The following is a 21214-nucleotide window of genomic DNA, read 5'->3' as shown; positions in this document are numbered from 1 at the left end:
GTTTGCTCACCAATGGTCAGCAAACTCTGACAGCAGCTTTCTGCTTCCACCAGGGGTGATTAAGGTTTTTAGAAGGCCATCACAGAGGGACACTAAATCCTGTTGTGCTCTCGCTTTAACAGCCTCTTGTATTATTTTACCCAGTGCTGACTTCAGGAAATATATTCCAGTATAACAAATGGAATATCTCAGGTTCAGCAACAAGACAACGCCGGCCCAGGGTCCCCTTCAGGACTCATTGCATTTTTACTCAGGAGGCCTCAAGCACTGGCACCTTGTTGAGTTATACAGGTCTTTCACACTTGGGAAAGGCAGATAATAATCGCTTATCAAGGATGAAGCACCCAATTTGTAACACCCTGACACTTCAATATTACACAGGTACCAGAAGGACCCCACAGGGACCCCCTGACACAGTCTGGCTCCTGCAAACGGGTGTCACTATAATTAAGCACCAGTGTTACACACACCGAATGCAACTGAGGGTAAAGGCAAGGAGGAGAAGAAGAAATGTTCATTTTCCAGTAACCAGTTTATAAAACGTGAACTCTTGTTTGTACTCCTTGGGCTTCCCATTACTGAGAGATTTCTTATGTGGGCCAGGAGGTGCTGCCAATCCATCGCTGGGAAATCCAGTGAGCAATGGCTCAGTGACAGCACTGCCAGCAGCCCCATGGCTTAGGCTGGCACATTTTACTGGAGAAATGACACTTTAGAAAAATAGACAGAGGGCAGCAATCCGGCCCAGGCTTCCAAACAGGGACAGAGTAGGTTTAGAGACTGGGAAGGAATTGTTCCCTGAGAGGGTGGGCAGGCCCTGGCACAGGGTGCCCAGAGAAGCTGTGGCTGCCCCTGCATCCCTGGCAGTGTCCAGATGGGGCTTGGAGCAGCCTGGGACAGTGGAAGGTGTCCCCGCCCGTGGAACTGGATGAGTTTTAAGGTCCCTTCCAAACCGAACCAGTGTCGTACTCTCAGCCCAGAGCACTCAGTGCCACGTCCAGTCCTTCCTTGGACACCTCCAGGGGTGCCCTCCCTGGGCAGCCCCTTCCAATGTCTAATCACCCTTTCTGTGAAGAAACTCCTCTTGATGCCCAAAGGCAGACCCTCCGTGCCAACACTGACCTTCATGTCCGAGCCTCATCCACACACAACCCACATTCGCTCAGGGAAGCTTCGCCCTGCTCCGACCTCGTTCACCTCAAACGAGGAAACTTGTCCCCACATGGATCTCATCACCTCCCTCCCCGCTGGCTGCACGGAGCTTCAAGGGCTAAATTTGCCACCCAGCGTAAAAAAAAAAAAAAAAAAAAAAATTACAACCCCCTTCCTCCAGCCCTGAGGGGAATCAGCCCTCCCTCAGCCCTGCTCGGCGATCCCTGACGGACCCCTGAGGCGCGCTTGGCCGCCCTGAACCCGCCGCCCGAAACCCCCCCGGCCCCGGCCCGGCTCCTACCGCGCCCAGCGGGATCCGACGAGCGCACACCGACACCGCTCTCGGCCCCGCCGCCCCGCCGGCCTCCCCGGCCCCGCCCCGGCCCGGCCCGCCCTCGGCGCCGTTTCCAGCCGGCGGCGTTTGGCGGGCGCACGGCGGGAACGGCTCCGGGATGTCGTAGGTGTCTGGGGAGCGGCGCAGCGCTGCTTTCCCTCTCCGTCCGCTCTCTCTCCCCTTCCTCTTCTCTCTCTCCCCTCTCTCCTCTTCTTCCTCCTCTGTTCTCTTTCCTTCCCCTCTTCTCTTCCTTCTCTTCTCCTCTCTCTCCCCTCTCTTCTCCTCTCCCACCCCTCCCCTCACGGCAGCGGGTTGGTTCCCGCGGGCTCGGCGGGACGCCGTGAGGGGAGCGCTTCTCCCGGCGGGCTGCGGCTCCCGAGCGCGTTCCGTGAGGGGAAAAGCGAGCCCCGAGTCGGCCCGGGGAGGGGAGGAGCGGCCAGCGAGGGGGCGGGATTTGTTTCCAAATGAAAACAGAGACCGGGAAATGCTCGCCATGGTGGTTCCTGGGGCAGCGCTGCGGGCGCGGCTGGGTGGGCGGTGCTGCTGGGGATGATGCTCTCTGTATTCTGCATTTCTGAGGGATCGGGGGCAATTCTGTTCAGAGGTGCCCAGCGACAGGACAAGGATCAATGGCTGTAAACTAAAACACAACGAATTCCACCTCGACATCAAGAACAACTTCTGAACACTGAGGGTGGCAGAGCTGTGGAACAGCTGCCCAGGGAGGGCGCGGAGTCTCCGTCTCTGGAGACATTCCAAAGCCTGTGTCACCTGCTCCGGGTGACCCTGCCTTGGCAAGGGGCTTTGGACTGGATGATCTCTGGAGATCCCTTCCAACCCCAGTTATTCTGTGAGTCTGTATCTCTGTACATCCCATGGATAACACCTGTGGGGCTGTGTGGAGAGGGGCAAGAAGAAGGATCACAGGGTGGTTCAGCTTGGAAGGGACCACAGTGGGTCATCCAGTCCAGCCTTCTCAAGCAGGGTCATCCCCTGCACATGGCACAGGATTGCATCCAGGCAGTTCTGGAATATCTCCAGTGAGGGAGACTCCGCACCATCTCTGGACAATCTGTTCCAGTGCTCTGTCACTACTCAGGAGAGAATTTCATCCTCATATCCAGGTGGAACTTCCTGGGCATCAGTTTCTGCCCATTGCATCTTGTCCCATTGCTGGGCACCACCAGGCAGAGCCTGGTCCATCCTCTGACCCCTCCCTTGGCCACCACTGAAGGGATTGACAAAAAAAGCAGGTTTTGATATGAATTTGGGAAAGAGTGACTTCAACAGAGTTTGATGGCAAGGTTCACTCTATTGCTTACTACACAGATGGAGCATACACAGGAAAATGGGATCAGAATCAATTTAGAATGATTTACAGGGACACCAGGGATGCAAAACGGTCAAGGGGACAATGAGGTGGATACAAAAGATCCAGTGCAAAAGAGTTTAGCAGCACTTAATCACTGCCTGATTTAATACTTCTAAAGTGATTCAACAGGATTTACTACAATTACAACAGCGACTAAATTATAGATTCACACACACACTCAGATGTGGGAAGGAATTACAGGCCTATGGAGATGAGGGCATGACACCCCTGGTGCCCATTTTCCATCAGGCTGTATCTCTTCATATTGTCTCCAATGGGAATAAATCCTGCTCATTTTTCTCCTATATTTTGCAACGTATCAGGCAGTAAGTAATTAATCAAGTCGTGTAAGTCTGGTGCTGCTCTTGTGTATCTCTGCTCATCGTGGGCTTCTGGAGATCAATAAAGAAAGTTCTTTAACCCGATAAATATTGGGCACAAAATAATCACTGCAGGTTGCACATCTGGCTGTAAACATGTGCCATCATACTCTGCATGGTTAAGAAAATAAATTAAGCCTTGTCAGGCTAATTCAGGGGTAGGAAACTCTGGTTAAATACTCTCACCACATGTGCCTCGTCTTTCTGTCTCCTTTTCTTGTTCCACTCTGGCATTTGGTTCTACACCACAGTCAAAGTGAGCCATATAAAAAAAAAATAGACCAAACTAAAAGTGGTGCTCTTCATGTTGTTTCCTAAAATACTTTTCTTTGGACGTGTTTTTTCGCCACACTCCTCTTTTGGAAGATCTGAGAGACAACAATTTGGCCAACAGGGTTTTCATGTGAGGTGTCAGGATAAATTTGGTTTCAGGGATCCAAGCCAGGGTCTGTGTGTAGACTTAGAGCATAAATTTTAAATAATTCTGATTTAACTTCTCACATCATGGCATTGGAAAGACTATCATTAAAAACAAGCCCCCAAGCAAGCCGGGCTGTTGGGTGACACGAGGCAAGGTTGACCTTCTAAATAAAGCTAAAATTGTGTCTTCCAATGCAACATTCCAGCGCTTTCCAACGTTGAGGTGCATGGAATGAGGCTCCATCTCTGTTCCCGTAGTTCAGGGTGCTTGCAGAGAGAAATTTGGGCAGTGTGCTGCTCTGTTGCTGTACACAATATTTGACAGACTTTGAAGAACGTAGCTTTGATCAGTGCACAACTTTCCCCCTAAGAAATGTTCTGTGTTTATAACTTAGTGGGATTTTCATGTAGTTTCTCATTTATTTCATCCTACAGCTGTGCCAACTCCCGATCCTGCTTTCCTTTGGCTTTCAGCTTCTTTTGAAGTCTGTCATAAAAACTTCCATCAGAACATGCCTTAGTGTAACATGCAAATGCATTGGCCCCCAGAGCATCCTTCCAGTGTGGATGCATTAATAAATGGAATATTTCTCTGCTGCCATGAGCTGGAATGTGTAATGGAGTCAGGATTCCTTGAGCAATATGGGGTTCTCTTTAAAAAAGAAATACATTGTAAAGAATTCCATCAAACTGTTACAGCTTTGGCTGCCCTTTGGCCAGAATTTCAGAGGCATTTTTAATTTAAATGTTACCTGTTTACTTGGCTTTCTTAAGATAGGATATTTCTTTTCTCTATTTTGTAATAGAGATAGCTGTAAAACAGTTTTCATGTAAGACCCTTGGCTGAGTTACATATCAAAGATGTGTTTCCATTCTATTTTCCCAATCCTTTAATTTACAGTTTTGGAATAGCAACATAAATTTTAAAAGGATGTGTTTGGAATGAGGTCATCTAAATTCCTTACAAGGCAAAACATTCTTTCTCCAAGATGAAAACTGAACTAAGTTCTTGAAATATGATGTATATTCCAAACCTTGTTTAATTCAATGTAATATATATGTTTCTTGGGGACTGTTCTTACAAAGATTTTTTTTTTCTCATCGTTTTATATCATGCTTTAAACTATTGTTAAGATTTAGGAACGTGCTTAAAAGTTTCAGTTGTCTCTGGGAAAAATAGTCTTAATTTATGTTGACCTTTCTTTCCTTGGAGCATTTAGCCTGCATTCAATAAAATGTTGATGACTGCTCTTTAGAAGACAGCTGTACCATATAAAGTATTATAAATATTCAGCTTTCCTCTTCCAGTGTTGCCATTAACAGCTGGGCATCCAGTTCAGAGGAGCAGATTTTGCAGAGAGAGCTTGGCATGTTCCTGAATCAGGAGAGGGAAGAAGGGAAGCAAAGAGTTTCTTATGGTTTGGGGACCTGTAAAGACATAGAGCATCTGTTCCCCAGTTAAGTCATAGTCTGGTAGCACTGAATCATGTTAAGAGCTAAAATGATGGGCAAAACTACTTTTTTCACCTTGGCTGTACCTGTCTTAAATGTCTTAAACATTATTTCTACTAAAGGCAAAATAATTTCAAGCCTTGCTCAGAAGGTATGTAAATGAAAATGCTTTTGTGGGGGGGTTTGTTGTTTATAGTTTTATGAAGAAAAAGATAAATACTCAGCATGATTTCACTTCAGTGCCTTGATTTTATCTCTGGTATAAAATGGAGAATCAGATTTTCTTAGGCAAACACTTTATCCTTCTAAACAAGCAACATTCGTGGTACAGGGAATGGATTTGCTTTGGATGCCATCAGTTTTCCTGTGTAAATGTGAAACCAAAAAAGAAACTGTCTTTAACATTATCAATTATAGACCTTACTAACAGAAATCTTTGTGCCTAGATGACCATAAAACCTGTCCATATTTTTCTCTTGCAGGGTTAAGAGAGCATTAAATTTGGACTCTGTTAAAAAAGATAACGTAAGTATTTTTTGGTGTATGGAGCCATCTGGGCTGTATAAATATATATGTATGTGTATGTATCTATATCTGTGTGCAAAAATAAATGTGGATATAAACAATCTATTTCATTTTAGCTGCCTTTAAATTGTTACAGATTGGATGTTGTCTGGGCAAATCTTAAAGCACAAAATTACTGCTGCAAATATTAGTATAAAATTTATTGTATTTCATTTGTCACAGAGCTGCCTGGCGTTAAGTAATGTACATCTGCATGAATCACTTGAAAAATGTGCATATTGTTATTGCCATCACTATTTACCCAAGAGCTGAATGAGTTAAGATCCTTGCTGAAATCATTTATTAGAAATTAGCTCCATTATCCTGGGAAGCAAATGTTCTGCCATGGAATTGTACATGTGACAATATGGAATTATGATAATGCTGTAATCTGCATATTATAAACTGCAAAATTGAAATGCAAACATTAAAGGCATTTTCATGTCAGGGCTGTAATTACCTCCCTCAGCTAATCTGGCATAATGAATCAATAAACTACTAAGGCTGCCATAAATTTCACCGCAGTTATCACAATAAAAATAAAATTGTACTGTTGCTATTATTTTTTGTAAATGCAGCTCCAGCATCCTCCCAGCCGCCAGCATGTCGTGACATATGTCAGTTTATTATCTCTCCACAGTGGGTGTTGCTGCAGCCAGCAGTGCACAGGAGCTTGGGAGGATGGCAGGGTGGAAAGGAAGGAAAATTTTGGAAAAGTACAAAGAGCAAGAGCTGGCCAGCAAACGAGCTCCCAATAAATCTCCATGCCTGTGTGATTTTGAAGAGGGTTTTTTAATATGCAGCGTGTATTTGGAGGCCTCGCTGGTATTAAGCAAGGTAGAAATTTGCCATTTCAAAATTTTCTAGATACTTATTTTTTTGAAATTTAAACAGAGATGGCAAAATACCGCAGTGGCACTAAAAAAAAAAATCATTAGCAGTTTAATTAGCAGCTTAGTGTACCATTACCCAACTTGTTCTGCTCAGAATGCAGCTGTGACTATAATTTTGCATCTGTTTCTTGGGCTGTAGTAACATTTTTGTAGATGAGTGGTCCAGCTGAAATTCCATGGAATGCTTTTCCTGCCCTAAAGCTGTTCCTTCCCATGAGATAAAAACAGTTACTCGATGCTTACCTGCAGTCAGGTTCTTGTGCAGCAAAAAGCTGGTGAAAAGCCCATTTGAATGATAGAAACTTTTAGTGGAGGCTCAGTGATGTGGCTTTACACTCATTTTTAGTTCACACGATGTCTCTAATAGATACATGTCAAAGATTTAAATTAAATAACTTTATAGAAGGTAAGAAGGAACAGAAAGTAGTAAACACACACGGTTGGGGTGGAGTATCTGTTTCGTCTTTGCTGTTTCTATCATTCCTTCCCTGTTTATCAAGAGTCCCTCATTCCATGGATCAAAATATTCATGAACTAACCAGATCAGGAATGAGTATTTTTAGATTTTTGGAATGTTAGCATGGTATTGTTAAAAAAAATTGCATAACTGGAGTAAAACTCTTCTTCCTGGAAGAGAAAAATTGACAAATAAACATTGTTGTTGTAAGTGCTGCAGGAATTTTCTCCAGGTAATTGTTTAAAATCACCTTATCCATATCCAGAAATGGGTGAGGTGACTGCTGTTCAAGCAGGAAAAATAACCTGAAATGTTTGGAGATGCTCCCTGTTGAAGAGGAAATTGGATGATGTATAAATCCCTACACTGGCATTGATACTTCAATTAATACTTCATTTAAAGATGATTGGAAACATTTCTTCAACCTTCTTGAATGTGGCAAGACAGGCTGAGGATTTCCATCAGGTGTATTTGAAATACTGATAGACTGCACCAAGAGTAGAAATGAGTGGTGTGAAATTATTTAGGTTATTTGAGACTAAAACTCAGGCAGAGGCAAGTGGGCAGCAAATGAAATCCTTTAAAATCTGGTGGAAGTCCCACTACTGGTGACCAGCACTAGCACTGGTGGGTAGTAAAGTTTTGGGCCGCTTTTTTTTATTTCTGTACATGAGTAGAGCACTGAAATCCCAGTTTCTCATCCTTGCAATTCAGTATCCATGCTGGAGCATGTCCCAGATAATCCCGGTTCGTATTCCAGCATTACAGACTTGTTCTTCTGAAAACTTCTCTGCACAAATCCTTTAATGTCATTAAATAACTCCTCTTGTATCATTAGACATATTGAAACCTGAACCAGAGACAAAATTTGGATTTAAGGGACTTACTTTGGATTTTTTTAATTAACATTTGTTTAAAAAATGGTTAGAAATAACTTTTGATACAATTAAAATATAAAAATATTTGTGTCTTAAATTCTCATTACTGGAAGGAAAATGATACCAGGGTTTGGCTCCTTAAAAAAAACCCCAACCATCCAGATGATCATGCCAGAATACCTAAATCCCTAGAAAACACATAGTTTTTCTTTATGGAAACTGAGAGACAAAGTGTTTGAAGGGATTTTTTATTTTTTAGAGTCAAACTAATCTTATTGAGCAGGGCGAGTGATAGAGAAGCTTGACGAGCCCAAAGTCACCCCCACCACGACATTTAACATGGGCTTTCCATAATGGGAACACATAAGGTCAGGAATTACTTAGGAAAGTCTTGCCAGGTAGTAAAAGTCCAGAGAGGTTTTGTCAATATTCATCTGGATTTTTTTTATATTTTGCTCCATTTCAGCCACCTGATGCAACCCCTCAGAAGGCCAAAAGGAGCAATCTGAGCTCCTACTCCCCAACCACAGGCACGCGCCAGATGAGTCCCTTTTCCTCTCCCATGAGCCACAGTGCACAAATTCCCAGGAAACCCCCAGCAGAGGGTAAGCAGAACGTTCCATCTTTCTTACTGCAACATTTTCCTGCTTATTGGCTGGATTTAGTGACTTCTCTCTCATCTGTTATATTTGATACATTTTTCCTCTCGAAGAATTTTCATCTCTTCTGGAAAAGCTGATGTTGGGTTTTAAAGCTTGAATTTTTTCAGAGTAAATCTTGGGGCTGTTTATGAAACAACTGAGTGAGGCAATTTTTAATTAACATAACACTGAATGTCATCAGCTCTCAGAAAATGCACATTTGTGTGATTATAATAATTATATTATTTCCAGTTCACTTTAAGATAGACATCCACTTAGTTACAGAGTCACAATTTTTGATGCAAACTGATTGCTCAAGAGGCAGATTTTCAGTAGACTGACCTGCTTTTATGGCTGTATAAAAAAAAATTGTGGTTGTGGCCTCTTTAAGTGTTAAGTAACCCCCAGGTCACCTGGTGTAACTTTTTTATTTTAGAAAGAAGAATACAAAGGGATCTTTGGTCACCTTCCCCTATAGAACTTTTATTGCCTTGCAGTACAACTCCTAAAAAAGATGGTTAAGTCCTGATTTGAAGACTACAAATTATTTAAATAATAGTAATTTAAAAAATGCATCACTTCCCTAGCAAATTCCTTGTTCAATTACTTGAGTTATTAAGAAAAAATCCCCTGTCTGATTTTGAATTTGTCTGGTTTTCATTTTCAGTCACTGGTTCTTTTTGGGTTACAGAGCTTTTTGTGCCCCAGAGATCTTGGAATTTATGTGCAGTAATTGAGGCCTCACCAACTTAATGAACTATGATGAGTAAAAATACTCTGAGCAAGGTGAAACAACCACTGTTGGAAATTTATCTGGGTGTCTGCAGATTTTAGCTACTGCACCAAGTCTTCTCCTGATGGATCTGCAAAAGTGGAGCTTCCCTCTGGGATTTTACATTTTATCCTAATTCTTTATCCTGCTGCCAGTCTTCATTTGGACTTGGCTCTGTGTCCTCATTCCCTGTTTGTCAAACACCTTTAACACATCCCAGGTTTTGATGAGCACTGGGAGCATCCATAACTTCCCCACCAAGTTCTCTGCTGATTCCACTTCTCCCCAGGGCAGCTGTTCCTCCCTGCCAGTTCAATTTGCTTCTTGGAATTCAACCCCACTGGGTTCTAACTTTCTTCTTGCTGTGGAAAGGAGCTCTTCCAGTGAGCAGCATTCTGACTCTGTTAGGGAACTTAGGTCTTTGGCCTGTAAATTTATCTACTCTTTTTCTACAGAGATAAAGGTATTTTCAGAGTATTCCCAGACCACATTTCCATGGCTGATCACGTGATCACTGTGGATGGGTGGAATTATTCATCACAGCTGATGGATAATTATTCATTAATGTAACTCTAACCATCTCTTTATTTCCTGTGTCCATATAGCTAGCTACAAAATGGTGGTGTGTAATTATTCAATCCCAGGTTCCAGGTTGTCCATTTAAACCCACAATTTCTGTTCTCCTTCTAAAAGCACAGTGCTGGTCTAAAAGTATGACCTGTTTGATAATTGATGATTGATTTAAGTCCAAGTTCTATTGACTACTTAGATTTTAAATGAAATCTTTGAGGGTCTTAACTTTTAGCTGCTGGATTAAAGCTTAAACTTTTATAGCACTTTGTCATTCTGAAGTGTTTCTAAATGTTTTACAAAATATTAAAATTAAAAGTTAATTTATCCTTGAGTGCTGAGACTTGTATGTAATAATTTAGATCTAACAAGAAGAAATCAAAGTGTTTAATGCTGAGTGTGGTCTCTCTTTTTTAGTCTGATGGCAGGAGGGAGATTTATTACACTGAAGTGTGGAAAGCACCTCATTCCGCAGGGTCTGTCTGGGATCTGTACACTTGTTAAATCCGTGGTAAATTCCAAATCTTTCACTTAAAGGCGAATTTACAAAATCTCCACGTTTTGTGATGTCTTCAACTTCAGCCACAATTAAATCATTTCTGACAGTCATATGTGACTTCTTTATTGCTGGAACAAGTATTGATAGGCAAGATAAAATTTTAATCTGGTTTTGTTCTGATCTGATTCCTGTGGGAATTGTCTAAGTCATGTAAATTCAGGAAGTCTTTTGTGGTCAGAGGTCACATTTATCCTGCCCCATCCATCATATGCCAAGCTGGAATATTATATTGTCACTAGAGCACATTTGGAGCCTTTGGAAGCAATTTCCAGTATCTTTGTGGTTGTTTATGAAATGGACTTGGGGCCAGGCAGGTTTTATAAAGGGAAATGGGAGTTTCATTGCTCAGTCATTCCAGCATTTTTAGGATAATGCTCCACGTTAATCTGCTGTATTTAGGCAGTTAATAGGATAAAAAGCTCCTGAGAAGAGCACAGTAAATGTCTGCCAGGGTGATTCTAACTTCCAGTTGTTAATGCTGTAATCCCAGAGTTTCCAGGAATTGAGGAGAGGTCAAATTCCAGAAGTGTTAATTATAAATAATTTAGTGTGGTTCAATCCAAGTCCTGCTTTCCAAGTGAGCTTTGGGGTTTTTCCTCTTCCTAAAAGATTGTTCAGCACTAACATCTTCTTCAGGTGCTTCAAATACTTCGAATCTTATTTTTATCTTTATTGTGTCTCTTCTTCCTTGTGACCCTCTGAGAAGATGGGAACGAGCAGAGCAATTCCAAGAGCAGATTATCCAGGAGAGGGCAGCCTCAAACAGAGCATGATGTGTAAGTGGATTCAATTCTCAAGTTTGTTATGGGTGCAGGGCTGTGGTTGCATCTCTTTTTCACCACCAGACAATAATTGTGACATTTATTCAACTAAATATTATGGTTGAAGTTGTAGCTCTTCCTTTGCATTATTGCACTTGAACTCACAGTTTGTTTCCAGGTGTTTTTCCCTCTAATGGATCCCACACCGTTAGGCTGAAATTCCTTCAGGCTAGGACAGTGTCTTCCAATTGATGGAGCTGGACAGAATTGTTTGGATGGCATTTAAACAGTGAAAAATAAAATATTAACATTATATCGGTGTAAAACTGTAAATTGATTAATTTGGGGGTTTTTTTGTGGCTCAGTAAATCCCTTGGTCAACACATCCAGCCTCATTTCTTAGTGACAGGAACCCGGAATTACAGAACAATTGGAGTAATTAGAGGCCTCATTGACATGGAAATGTTTGCATTCAATAATTCAGAATGTTTTAAAAAGGTTTGCAGGAGACCAGCAGTGACATTCAAATAAAAACACGTATAAACCAACACCTACATTTCATATTCATGTGCACTTCCATACACTTAATTTTACAGTTGGAAAATACATTGTTCAAAACACTGATATAAATCCTCCCAGCTGAGGATTTCAAAGGTGATTCCCTTTTCAAAGGGAAGAAACTCTGGGGAACATTGCAAACATGGATTTTCAGTGAGTGGGGACATGGATAATTGGAACTGTTTTCCTTTTTTACACAGGTTCCTGGAGCTGCAGTCCCAAGTGAGAAGTTCCTTGCCCAGAGTCCTGAAAATAAGAGCAAATCTGACAAGCCTGAAGGTCTGGTTTACACTGATTTGTTTTTTAAACTACTTCTAATATAGGGTTTGAAAGCAAAATTAAGATTTTATATGCAACATTTGAGTTTTAAGGGGCAGGGAAGCAAATAAAAGACTTGAAACCAGGCAAATTTGACTTGGAAATCCAGAAAATGCAAAAAACCTCAAAACTTTTTTTTAAACTAGAAGAATTGCTTTTCCAGGTCCTCTGTTTTTAATTTGTACACAAATAAAACTGTATGAAGTTGTTCTCATTATTATTTATAACTTGAAATATGAATTAACTGCATAGATTTTTCTTTGAAGATTAAAGATCCCTTTGTGTTGAAGTGATTGTACCATTTAATTTACCACTAATGTATCATTATTTAATAGTCCAATACATGTTAAAATGCAAATCACTGCCCTGTTTTATTCCCATTTTGTTTCCTGACTAAATTGTACATCAACAGCTGAGAAATAATTCAGTGTACTCAGAGAGCTGCGTTGATTTATTTTATGTGGACACGATTTACAAAAAAAAAAAAAAAGCTGATACTAATTGAAAATGTTTTAATTGAAATGTTTATTTAGAAAAGGCAGCATTTAGAACTTATGAACAATTTCCAAATTGGTTTTGGTATGTTGTAAACATGGAGTAGGTATCGGGAATGGGAGTTAACAATGATTTTAATTGTTGTTTTCCAGGCTTTGGAGGGCAGTAGAGAGCTGGAAAATATCATCGGAGTCTCACACTCGTCTTGTGTCCTGAGTGCTGAGCTGCAGAAAACCCAAGCGCTGGGTGAGGAAGGGGTTCAGTCCATTTATCCCTTTAGAACGTTTACCAAGGATCACTCCAGCCGTTCCCTCTGGTACTCCCCAGGGCTCATGTTTGCCTCAGGAAAAATGCACCTCAGGTGTCCCTGTGCATCCAACCAGGGACATAAAAGCCAGGCACACTGGGGAGGGAAAACCTGGAAAAGCAACACCTTTTCTTATGGAAATAGTCGGTAAATAGTTAGATACTTAGTGGGTAGTTAGGTGAGGATTAGGCTAAACGTTTGCACTTGGATTGCTTGGCCTTTCTTCTCCCCTTCCGAGGAAGTTGGTTTGTTTGTTTGCCTGTCAGTAGGATTAGGCTGAATATAAATTTCCAGGCTTTAAAAATCGCTATTCATGTGTCTTGAAATGATGGACATTCCAGATGCTTATTGTGTTGGGATATGGGCACTTCACAGCTGGGGCATCTGGAATACTTTTCCAAAGGATCCCAGAAAGCAAACCTGAAGTGCCTGGACTGCTGCTTTCTGTAGTTGGAAACAGGTGGACACTAAAGCCCCAGGTACTAGAGTTTTTCTTGCCAAACAGTGGAATTCATGCATCACATGCTGTTGTTTAAATTACCGGTTCTTCCCTGACTTGTATTCCAAAGCTCATTCCATTTTCCTTTTGCATGTGTGTGCGCTGCACTGTTCCCACTGTAGTGCCAGATCCTTTCTTAGACCGGATGAGGTTACCTGGGAATAGTCTGGGTTTCCATCGGGGTGGGACAGACAGCCCAAAGGACACCTCAGACCTCTTGCTGACACTCCTGTGTCCACTCTTTCCCTCAGCTCCTTGGGAAAGAAGCATCTTTTCCCCCATGTTTGAATTAGGAACCATGCCAGCACTACAAGAAAAAAAAAAGGCAGCAAAATGTGGGATGAGGCTTGGAAGCAATAGTTGTCAGAATTATCTGAATTTTGAAAAATTTTGTTAATTTTTATGGGCACAGTTACATAGGCAAGAGAGTTTTTTTCCTTGAAATACTTCGGAAGTGAAGGAGGCAGCAGAGGTATTATTTTCTTTGAAAGCTCTGGGGCAACATTTGTTGATTTTGGATTTATTTCTTCACTAGTGAGTCAAGCAGAAAAACTGCAGCTGTTGAAAGCAAACCATGGAGAAGTCCTTGCCCGAGGTAAGAAACTCTCCATAACTCCTGTGTAACAGATGTTTTGACTCCTTTTGCTTGCTTTCTTTTTAGTTCTTTTCACTTAAAATAAGTTGGGTAACCTTTAGGATATGAAAATGATGATAATCAAATGTGTTTCTTCGAAATACTATGCAAATATAAATTGAATATTTGCTGCTATTTTGATTGTATTGGGTATTTCCCTGTGAAACTGTGCACGGAGAAGGAATCATTCATGGCCTTGCACTTGTGGCATGGTCCAGAAGACTTTCTCTACTTTTTATGTGTCCCAATTAGCCTTGTTCTTCCTCATCCTCCTCCCTCCCACTGTGTTTTCAGTATCACAACCTTGCAGCAAAACCTTTTTCACTTTGTCTATTTTGTGGGGTATTTCACCCACTCCAGGGGGCTGTGAAATCCCAGCTCTGAGGTTTCTTCATAACCAGTGCTGTGAAAATATTTGAAGCTGGTGGCATTTCATCCACAGCTGCTTCAGTGCCTTGGCAGGAGGGAAGGGGACACACAGAGGATTGTTTAATTCCCTCACACACAGTAAAATCAACAACCCTTCCCCAGGGATAGTCTGATATTTCTGTTATCTTCACACTTTCTATCTTGGAGCAGAGTAAACCCAGAATCAGGAGCAGTGGTGGCATCTCTGCTGTGGGGAATTCTCTTAAAGGACAGAAAATTGATCAAGCTTAGATTTGCTGGGCTGCAGCAGATTAGCTGAAAATGAAAAGGAGTGACAGCACTTTGGAAGGAATTGGGCTGATTTGTGCAGTGTGCAGTTTGTGATTTACAGCTCCCTGTGTCCTCCTGCTGCAGCAATCCCTGCTCCTGCCTGGCAGGATGGGAACGCTGGGCTGGCCAGACTGGAACAGTCGCTGCTTCCTTTGTGCTCTGCTCTGTGCTGCTCACCAGTACACGTTTAGAGTTCCATCTTTGCTCCAGGGACCAGCCCCTAACACCCAACACACAGCCAGGCTGCTTAGATGAGAAATATCTTGTGAAGGTAGGGTGGAAAAGAGAATTCTGAGTTTAAGCTGACCGATTTTGATGAAGTTCCAATGTCAGTTTGGCTTTCACAAAGAATAAATTCAATTTTGCAGTCTTGAAAACGCAGTAGCAGGAGAGGCAGAGAAGTTTGTGATCAAAGAGAAGCATCTGGAGATGTTTTACTTTGCCTTTTAGTTTCAGATGTAGGTTTTTCATGATTATTTTTAATTAGTTATGGCTGGGCTTCAAACTTTGACTGTTCTGTGGCTTGGTGCAGATGGAATGTCACATTGTCATCACATGGTGAGGCATGAAATTTATTTACTTTACATAAACAACCTCCTCTTAAAACAACTTCATACAAAACATTCCTGGCTCAATGGGCAGTGTTGTGCAGAGCTCAGTTTATCATTTTGGGTGATCAGCATGGAAAAAAGGGCATCATTGTTTGGCCATGACTCGAATTTACAGTAAACAAAATGTTTTTGAATAGAAAGTAAGCAAATTGTAAAACAACTGCCAAGAGATGAATCGAGCCGGTGTCTGGGAGTCCAAAATGTGCTTTCTGTGTGCTGGGAATGGATGTGTAGGTTGGGGGATGCATATTTGAAAGGAAAATTTCGTGGGTTTGGAGATTCCAGGAGTGAAGGTTCTAAAAGGGGAAGCTGCTCCAGCGGATCGTTACAAAGGACAGGGATACTTTGCTTCCCCAAAACCCTGACACAAACCATAGTCATGGCTACCTGCTGGCTGTGAGAGTGTTCCAGAGATCAAATACTTGCAGTGTTGAGGAAGACTCTTTCCAGGCTGTGATGAAATAAAAAACACTTCTGTGGGGCTGTTCATCCTGCCAAGCCCATGGGCAAATCTGATCCTCACTGAGTTCTGTTCATTCTCAACTTCCACTGTGGGGTTAATACAAGTGACAGGTTTGTGCTCTTGGGACAGCAGTGGTGGCTTTCCAAGAGACTGGGTCAGGGTTAAGTGGATGGATTTTATTCTGTGCCACTTGAAATCACTGATGAAAGCAAAGCTGGAGAGATGAGGGACCAAAACTCCTGAGTTTCCACCTGCCAGTCCAGTTTTGAAGGCTGCATTTATGGTAGAACATAAATGCCATTTCACAGCCACTGCAAAATATAAACACCTCAATAATCAGAGCTCCTTGTCAAACCAGGTAAAAAGGTAAAAATACAGAATACCACCATTTATCCCATTTTGTGTCAGCTTGAATTTGGAATTTGGGTGTCCTAAGACTAAATCACTTGGCCCTGGTGATTGCTGTGATTATTTTCACATCTTTCTCAAATAAAGTAAAACAAATTTGTTGACCTTTAGATCTACTTGGGTGTCTGTCCCACCTTTCCTTCCTCCTGCTTGGAGATCTGAGGAAAAAGGGATGCACAGCAGTGGATTGTTCCAACTGTAAAACCCTAACCTAAAAACCACATTTATTTTCCTCAGCCCAACTTTGTATTTCATTGCAGGGAAGAAATGTCATTATCCCCTTGCTGGGAAAAATCTGGGATCTGGCTGAGCAGAAATTTTAATGCTGGAGGGATCTGGCCTTGTTCATCTGCCCTTCCCTGAGGAAGAATATCCCTGTTTGTGCTCCTGAGCCTTCCCTACCATCACACCTGGGGCAGGGCTGATCTCAGTTCCTCACCGAGTGGGGATTGCCCCAGAGGAGTGTGCTTTGTCCCCGTTTTTGTCCTGGGGATGAAAAGCTGTTGTTGCTCAGGCTGAACCTGAATTGATGGCTCCTCATTCTGTGCACGTGGGTTGGTTTTAGTTTGGGAGCATGGGAGTCTCTCCCAGTGGAGGAGAGGGAACAGATCCCACTCAGCCCAGTACCCCCAGCCTGCTTTTCCCAGCACAGGTGAGGAATCCTGCCCACTGACAGCTCCAGGAGCTGGGTGAGCTTTCCACTGCTCCTTCCCTGCAGGATTTGGGGCTGTTGGATTGTACCCACACCTGTATTTGACAACTGCTGGAGACTGGAGGAGTCTCTGGGTCTGGGTCCAGCAGCATGAGGAGTTTTGGGGATGGAAGGAAGGAAAGGGGCAGCTCCAAGGCTCCGCAGTGATTGAACAGCCTGTGCTATGTAGATGAAATATTAAGCCATTAACTGCAGTGGCAGATACAGAAATGCACATGAGACATATGACTGGAGGCCCCAGACGAGTACACAGAGAACTGTCAACCTGCATTGTACATTTAGGTGTCAGCCCCATTTATTCTGCAATTTCACCCTTGTTTTTACACTCTTATTTTCCTACGTACCTTCTTAGAGATGCAACAGCTATTAATTTTTAATTCTGGTGGATCTAGTTTAGAGTATTAAGCTTAATGAAAAATTCAAAAGAATTGTAGTTCTTCCAACATGTAGCAACTCCTACATGAGAATAAATACTGCTTTTTCCCATGAATATAATTATTTTAAATAAAAAAGAAAAGAAACATTAGTTTGGACTCACTTAGTAGCAATTATATGTTTAAGTGGTGTAAATAACTTGCTATCCAGACATTACAAATATCCAGGTGCTCTGTATGTGCTGATGACAACAAAATTGAAAAGAAAGACTGTAATAATTCTGACTGGTTTTCTCTGCAGAAGATATTGATTATTTGTGTGTGGTGAGAGATTTGGAAAATTCAATTAAAGGAGTTGTGCAAAGGTTTCATAAATTTCCCCGGTACAGCGTGTACACAGACATTGCTGCGTATTAAATCAATGCAGCACTTCACAATATATTTTCTTTGAAACATAAAAATAAATAACATTTAAACAGTTCTGCTTACTACAGAAACAAATTTTATTTTCTGTGAAGCATTTAGTCATGTGCTATCACTGACTCATACACATTTGCCAGCTGTAACAAATTTTATAGACGTTTTCTCCAGAGACATAGCTCATATACTATGAATTTTTAAATGAGCAAATGGTGAAGAAGGGATGTCAGCAATATAAAAATTGATCAGTTAAAAGATAAAAGCATAAGTAAAGAGATTTGTATGGTAGTCTTAATAGGTTTTATTAAATAAAAATACTATAAAAAGACAGTAATGAATAGACTGAAGGTTTTAACTGTGGTTGAGGTGGAGAAAAATTATTCTGGCACATTTAGTAGAAGATTGGTTTTATATCACCCGACAGGTGAACATTTTTTTTCTCTCAGCTTTTTAGATCTGGAAATGTTTTAGAGCAGTCAAAGTTGGGAGAGGATGGTGGGGGAACTTGGAGGGGAAAGGAAACTTGGGAACATTCAGCTCTTTTAGTGCCTGTATGGGCCAGGGCTGGAAGAGGCCGTGTCCAAGGGCAGGGATGGCTGTGCCAACCCTCTGGAGCAGGTTTGGGGGGACTCCAGACACTGTTGACCCTGGAAGTCCTAAAACTGGAGCTGAGGAGAGAAGCAGGCTGGGCCTGCACCAGCCACCCCTTCTGCAAGAGCCCAGGCACCTTCTGGTCCCCTCCCCTGATCCCTTTTCCAGCTGCTCCGCTCACAGCCATCCTCATCCAGGAGTTCCCTGAATGTTCTCTTCGGTTTGATGGAGCTGAACTTACTCAGGTGCTCTGCATGTAAAACTACTGAGAGAGAGAAGAGTTGTTGGGGCTTTTGTGTCTGTTTTGTTGGGGCTTTTAAGAACAGCTCTCTCAGAGCTGAGTCAGGGTTAGATGGGAAATTGGGCAGGAATTGTTCCCTGGGAGGGTGGGCAGGCCCTGGCACAGGGTGCCCAGAGCAGCTGGGGCTGCCCCTGGATCCCTGGCAGTGCCCAAGGCCAGGCTGGACATTGGGGCTTGGAGCAGCCTGGGACAGTGGAAGGTGTCCCTGCCATGGCAGGGGTGGCACTGGATGGGCTTTAAGGTCCCTTCCAACCCAAACCATTCCATGATTCTTTGTTTGGAAAACAAAGCTGAGTCTGTGATATTTTTTGTGAATCTGGGCAGCTTCTGTTTTTCAGGAGAGCTCAGAGTGCAGGACAGAGCTCAGCAGAGTGGTCTTGGCATGTTTGGGTTCTTTACTCATCCTGCTGTCCAAATGCTGCAATTCATGCTTAAAGGGAAATCAGACCATAAAGGAGTTGCATTTAGCACAAGTAAACCAGCTTGTATAAAATTAAATAAGAATTAAATCTTTTTTCTGTTATTTGCCATACAAGATCGGACAGTTTCCTGTTGTGAGCAATTGTGGGGTTTTTTTGTTGATAATTTGTGTAAACTAATGATGTTTATTAGGAATAAAGCTAAAGAGTGGTACCTGATGCCAAGTTGGATTGGATTCCTTTTTCTGGAGTAGCCTTGTGAATCCTGGCTTAGGACAGAACCTGGGGTTGGTCTGGGTCAGCTGCAGGTAACGTTGTCCAGTCCAGGGCCAGGTGTTGGTGTGGAGTCACATCCTGGCCGTGTGAGATCCCCATGGAATCACAGTGTGCCAAGCGAGGAGAAATGAGGAGGCCCTGCCCCAGCAGCCCCATGGCCGTGGGGTTTGGTGCCCTCCGCAGCTGGGTTTCTCTGCAGCTGAGAGGCTCAAGCTGCTGGAAATCCCCCTTTGTATGTTCAGTATAACTCTGAATTCTCCCTTCACCCCTCTGTGGTGGGGGAACCAAACACCCCAGAGCCACCAGCCCTCGGGGTGCTGGGACAGAGCTGCTCATCTGCTGTGGGGACCATTTGGCAGCGTTGGCACTCACATGCACCTGCTTCTAGACCCTTTCCCACATGTTCTCATTCCCTGAGTTCCTTTCTGCCCTTGCACACTTTTCCTTTGCTTGTCTCAGCCACCTGCTCACCCCCACCCGGCCCTCCCCTGCCTGGCTGGGACTCAGGTGTGGGTGTCTCCAGGGATGGGTGTTCCTCTGGTGCAATCCCTGATTGGGTTCTGCTGACGTGGCCCTTGGGGATTCTTATTTATTCTTTTATTGCTGTTAGCAAAAAGCAGCACCAGCTTCTCATACTCAGAGCACATTCTGTTCTGCTTTGCCATCCCTGCTGATGATGTGACACACGTGCAGCCACTGACCAGGACAAGCTCTGAAATCCCTGCTGAGACACCGTGTTTGAAGGAAGAGGGATGCCAGGTTCTTTAACCACCACAGCAACTTACTTAACTCGTGTTTGAGGCAGGATTTGCACCAATTCTGCCATCACACCACTGTTGTTTATCTCTGTGTTGTTTCCTCATTCACAGGGCACATCCAGAGTGCCGGGAGTGCTGCATTCCTGAACTCACTTCTGGACAGAAGGAAGGAGCCCCTGGGCCTGCTCCCAGCCTTGCCCAGCACCAGGGCACTGCCAGAATGACTAGGACCAAGGTCCTTCTTGTAAACCATGTGCAGAGAGCTCTGGGATGTCCTGCAGGCTGCAAGGGCCTAAGGGCAATCAGTTATTTCTCTGCACGAGGCATTTGTTCTTGGTTTGTTGAGCTCCATGACAAAGTGACTGTAGAAACTCTGCTCCCCCACTAAAACATCCTATGGTGTTTCTCCTCATATTGTTGCTGCTTTGGCTACTTGTCCTTGTTCCAGCATTTCTCCTCACCAGTTTGTTCCTCCTTTGGTTACTTGTCCTTGTTCCTTAAAACATCCCAAAATGCTCCTGCAGCCCAGGGCAGAGGGCCTGCTGCCCTCCTTGCCTTAGGCTGTATGTGTGTTTACTGCACATCAGATCCATAACCCCAAACAGATCCCATGAACGATGATCCTGCTGTCTAATTGCTATTTATTTTAGTCATTCCTCATCTCCCCACAGGCATTATGTGAAAAATGCATTCCACATCAACCCAAACTTCTCCATCTGCTGGACTGGACTTAAAAGGAGCGAAGAACTGAGTGTAAACCAATCTCCCCAGCAAATCCCAGCTGGGGAGTGCTCGCTGCGCCGGGCAGGTGCACGTCCAGATAACATTTCTGGCATCTATTTCAACTTAACAATGTGCACAACCAGATAATCTCAATGTAAATAATCCACCCTGGGTGGCTGTGCAGCCCTGTGTCGGTGGGGTTGGTGCTGTGTGGAAATAAACTGGGGGTTCTAGAGGGCCTTCTCCAGCACTGCCTGGGCGCTAAGGCTGGAGGGAGCTCTGCAGTGCAAGGAATTAATTATTCCAACCCTGGATGCGTTTTAGTTGTTTGCAAACACTTTCCCTGGTGGTGCTGCCATGGCTGGGGAGAGATTTGTCATCCACACGAGGGTTCCTCTAAAGTCAACCCCAGCCCCAGGATAAAAAGGCCTCAGCTTCCAACC

General features: G+C 43.2%; 1 protein-coding gene across 1 annotated transcript; it reads left to right on the top strand.

The window, feature by feature from the left end:
* The first annotated feature begins 1556 nt into the window (after nucleotides 1-1556).
* Nucleotides 1557-20669, top strand: ITGB3BP (integrin subunit beta 3 binding protein). The gene is given in 9 exon segments (XM_032117400.1): nucleotides 1557-1609; nucleotides 5593-5635; nucleotides 8369-8507; nucleotides 11151-11220; nucleotides 11964-12042; nucleotides 12729-12822; nucleotides 13918-13977; nucleotides 20160-20245; nucleotides 20247-20669. Coding segments are annotated over 9 exon segments (606 nt in total). The 5' UTR covers nucleotides 1557-1604; the 3' UTR covers nucleotides 20277-20669.
* Nucleotides 20670-21214: the final 545 nt, after the last annotated feature.

The sequence above is a fragment of the Corvus moneduloides genome, chromosome 9 (assembly GCF_009650955.1).
Source record: "Corvus moneduloides isolate bCorMon1 chromosome 9, bCorMon1.pri, whole genome shotgun sequence".
Lineage (NCBI taxonomy): Eukaryota > Metazoa > Chordata > Aves > Passeriformes > Corvidae > Corvus > Corvus moneduloides.
Note: the sequence above shows the minus strand (reverse complement) of the source record. Positions and strands in the feature narration are given on the sequence as shown.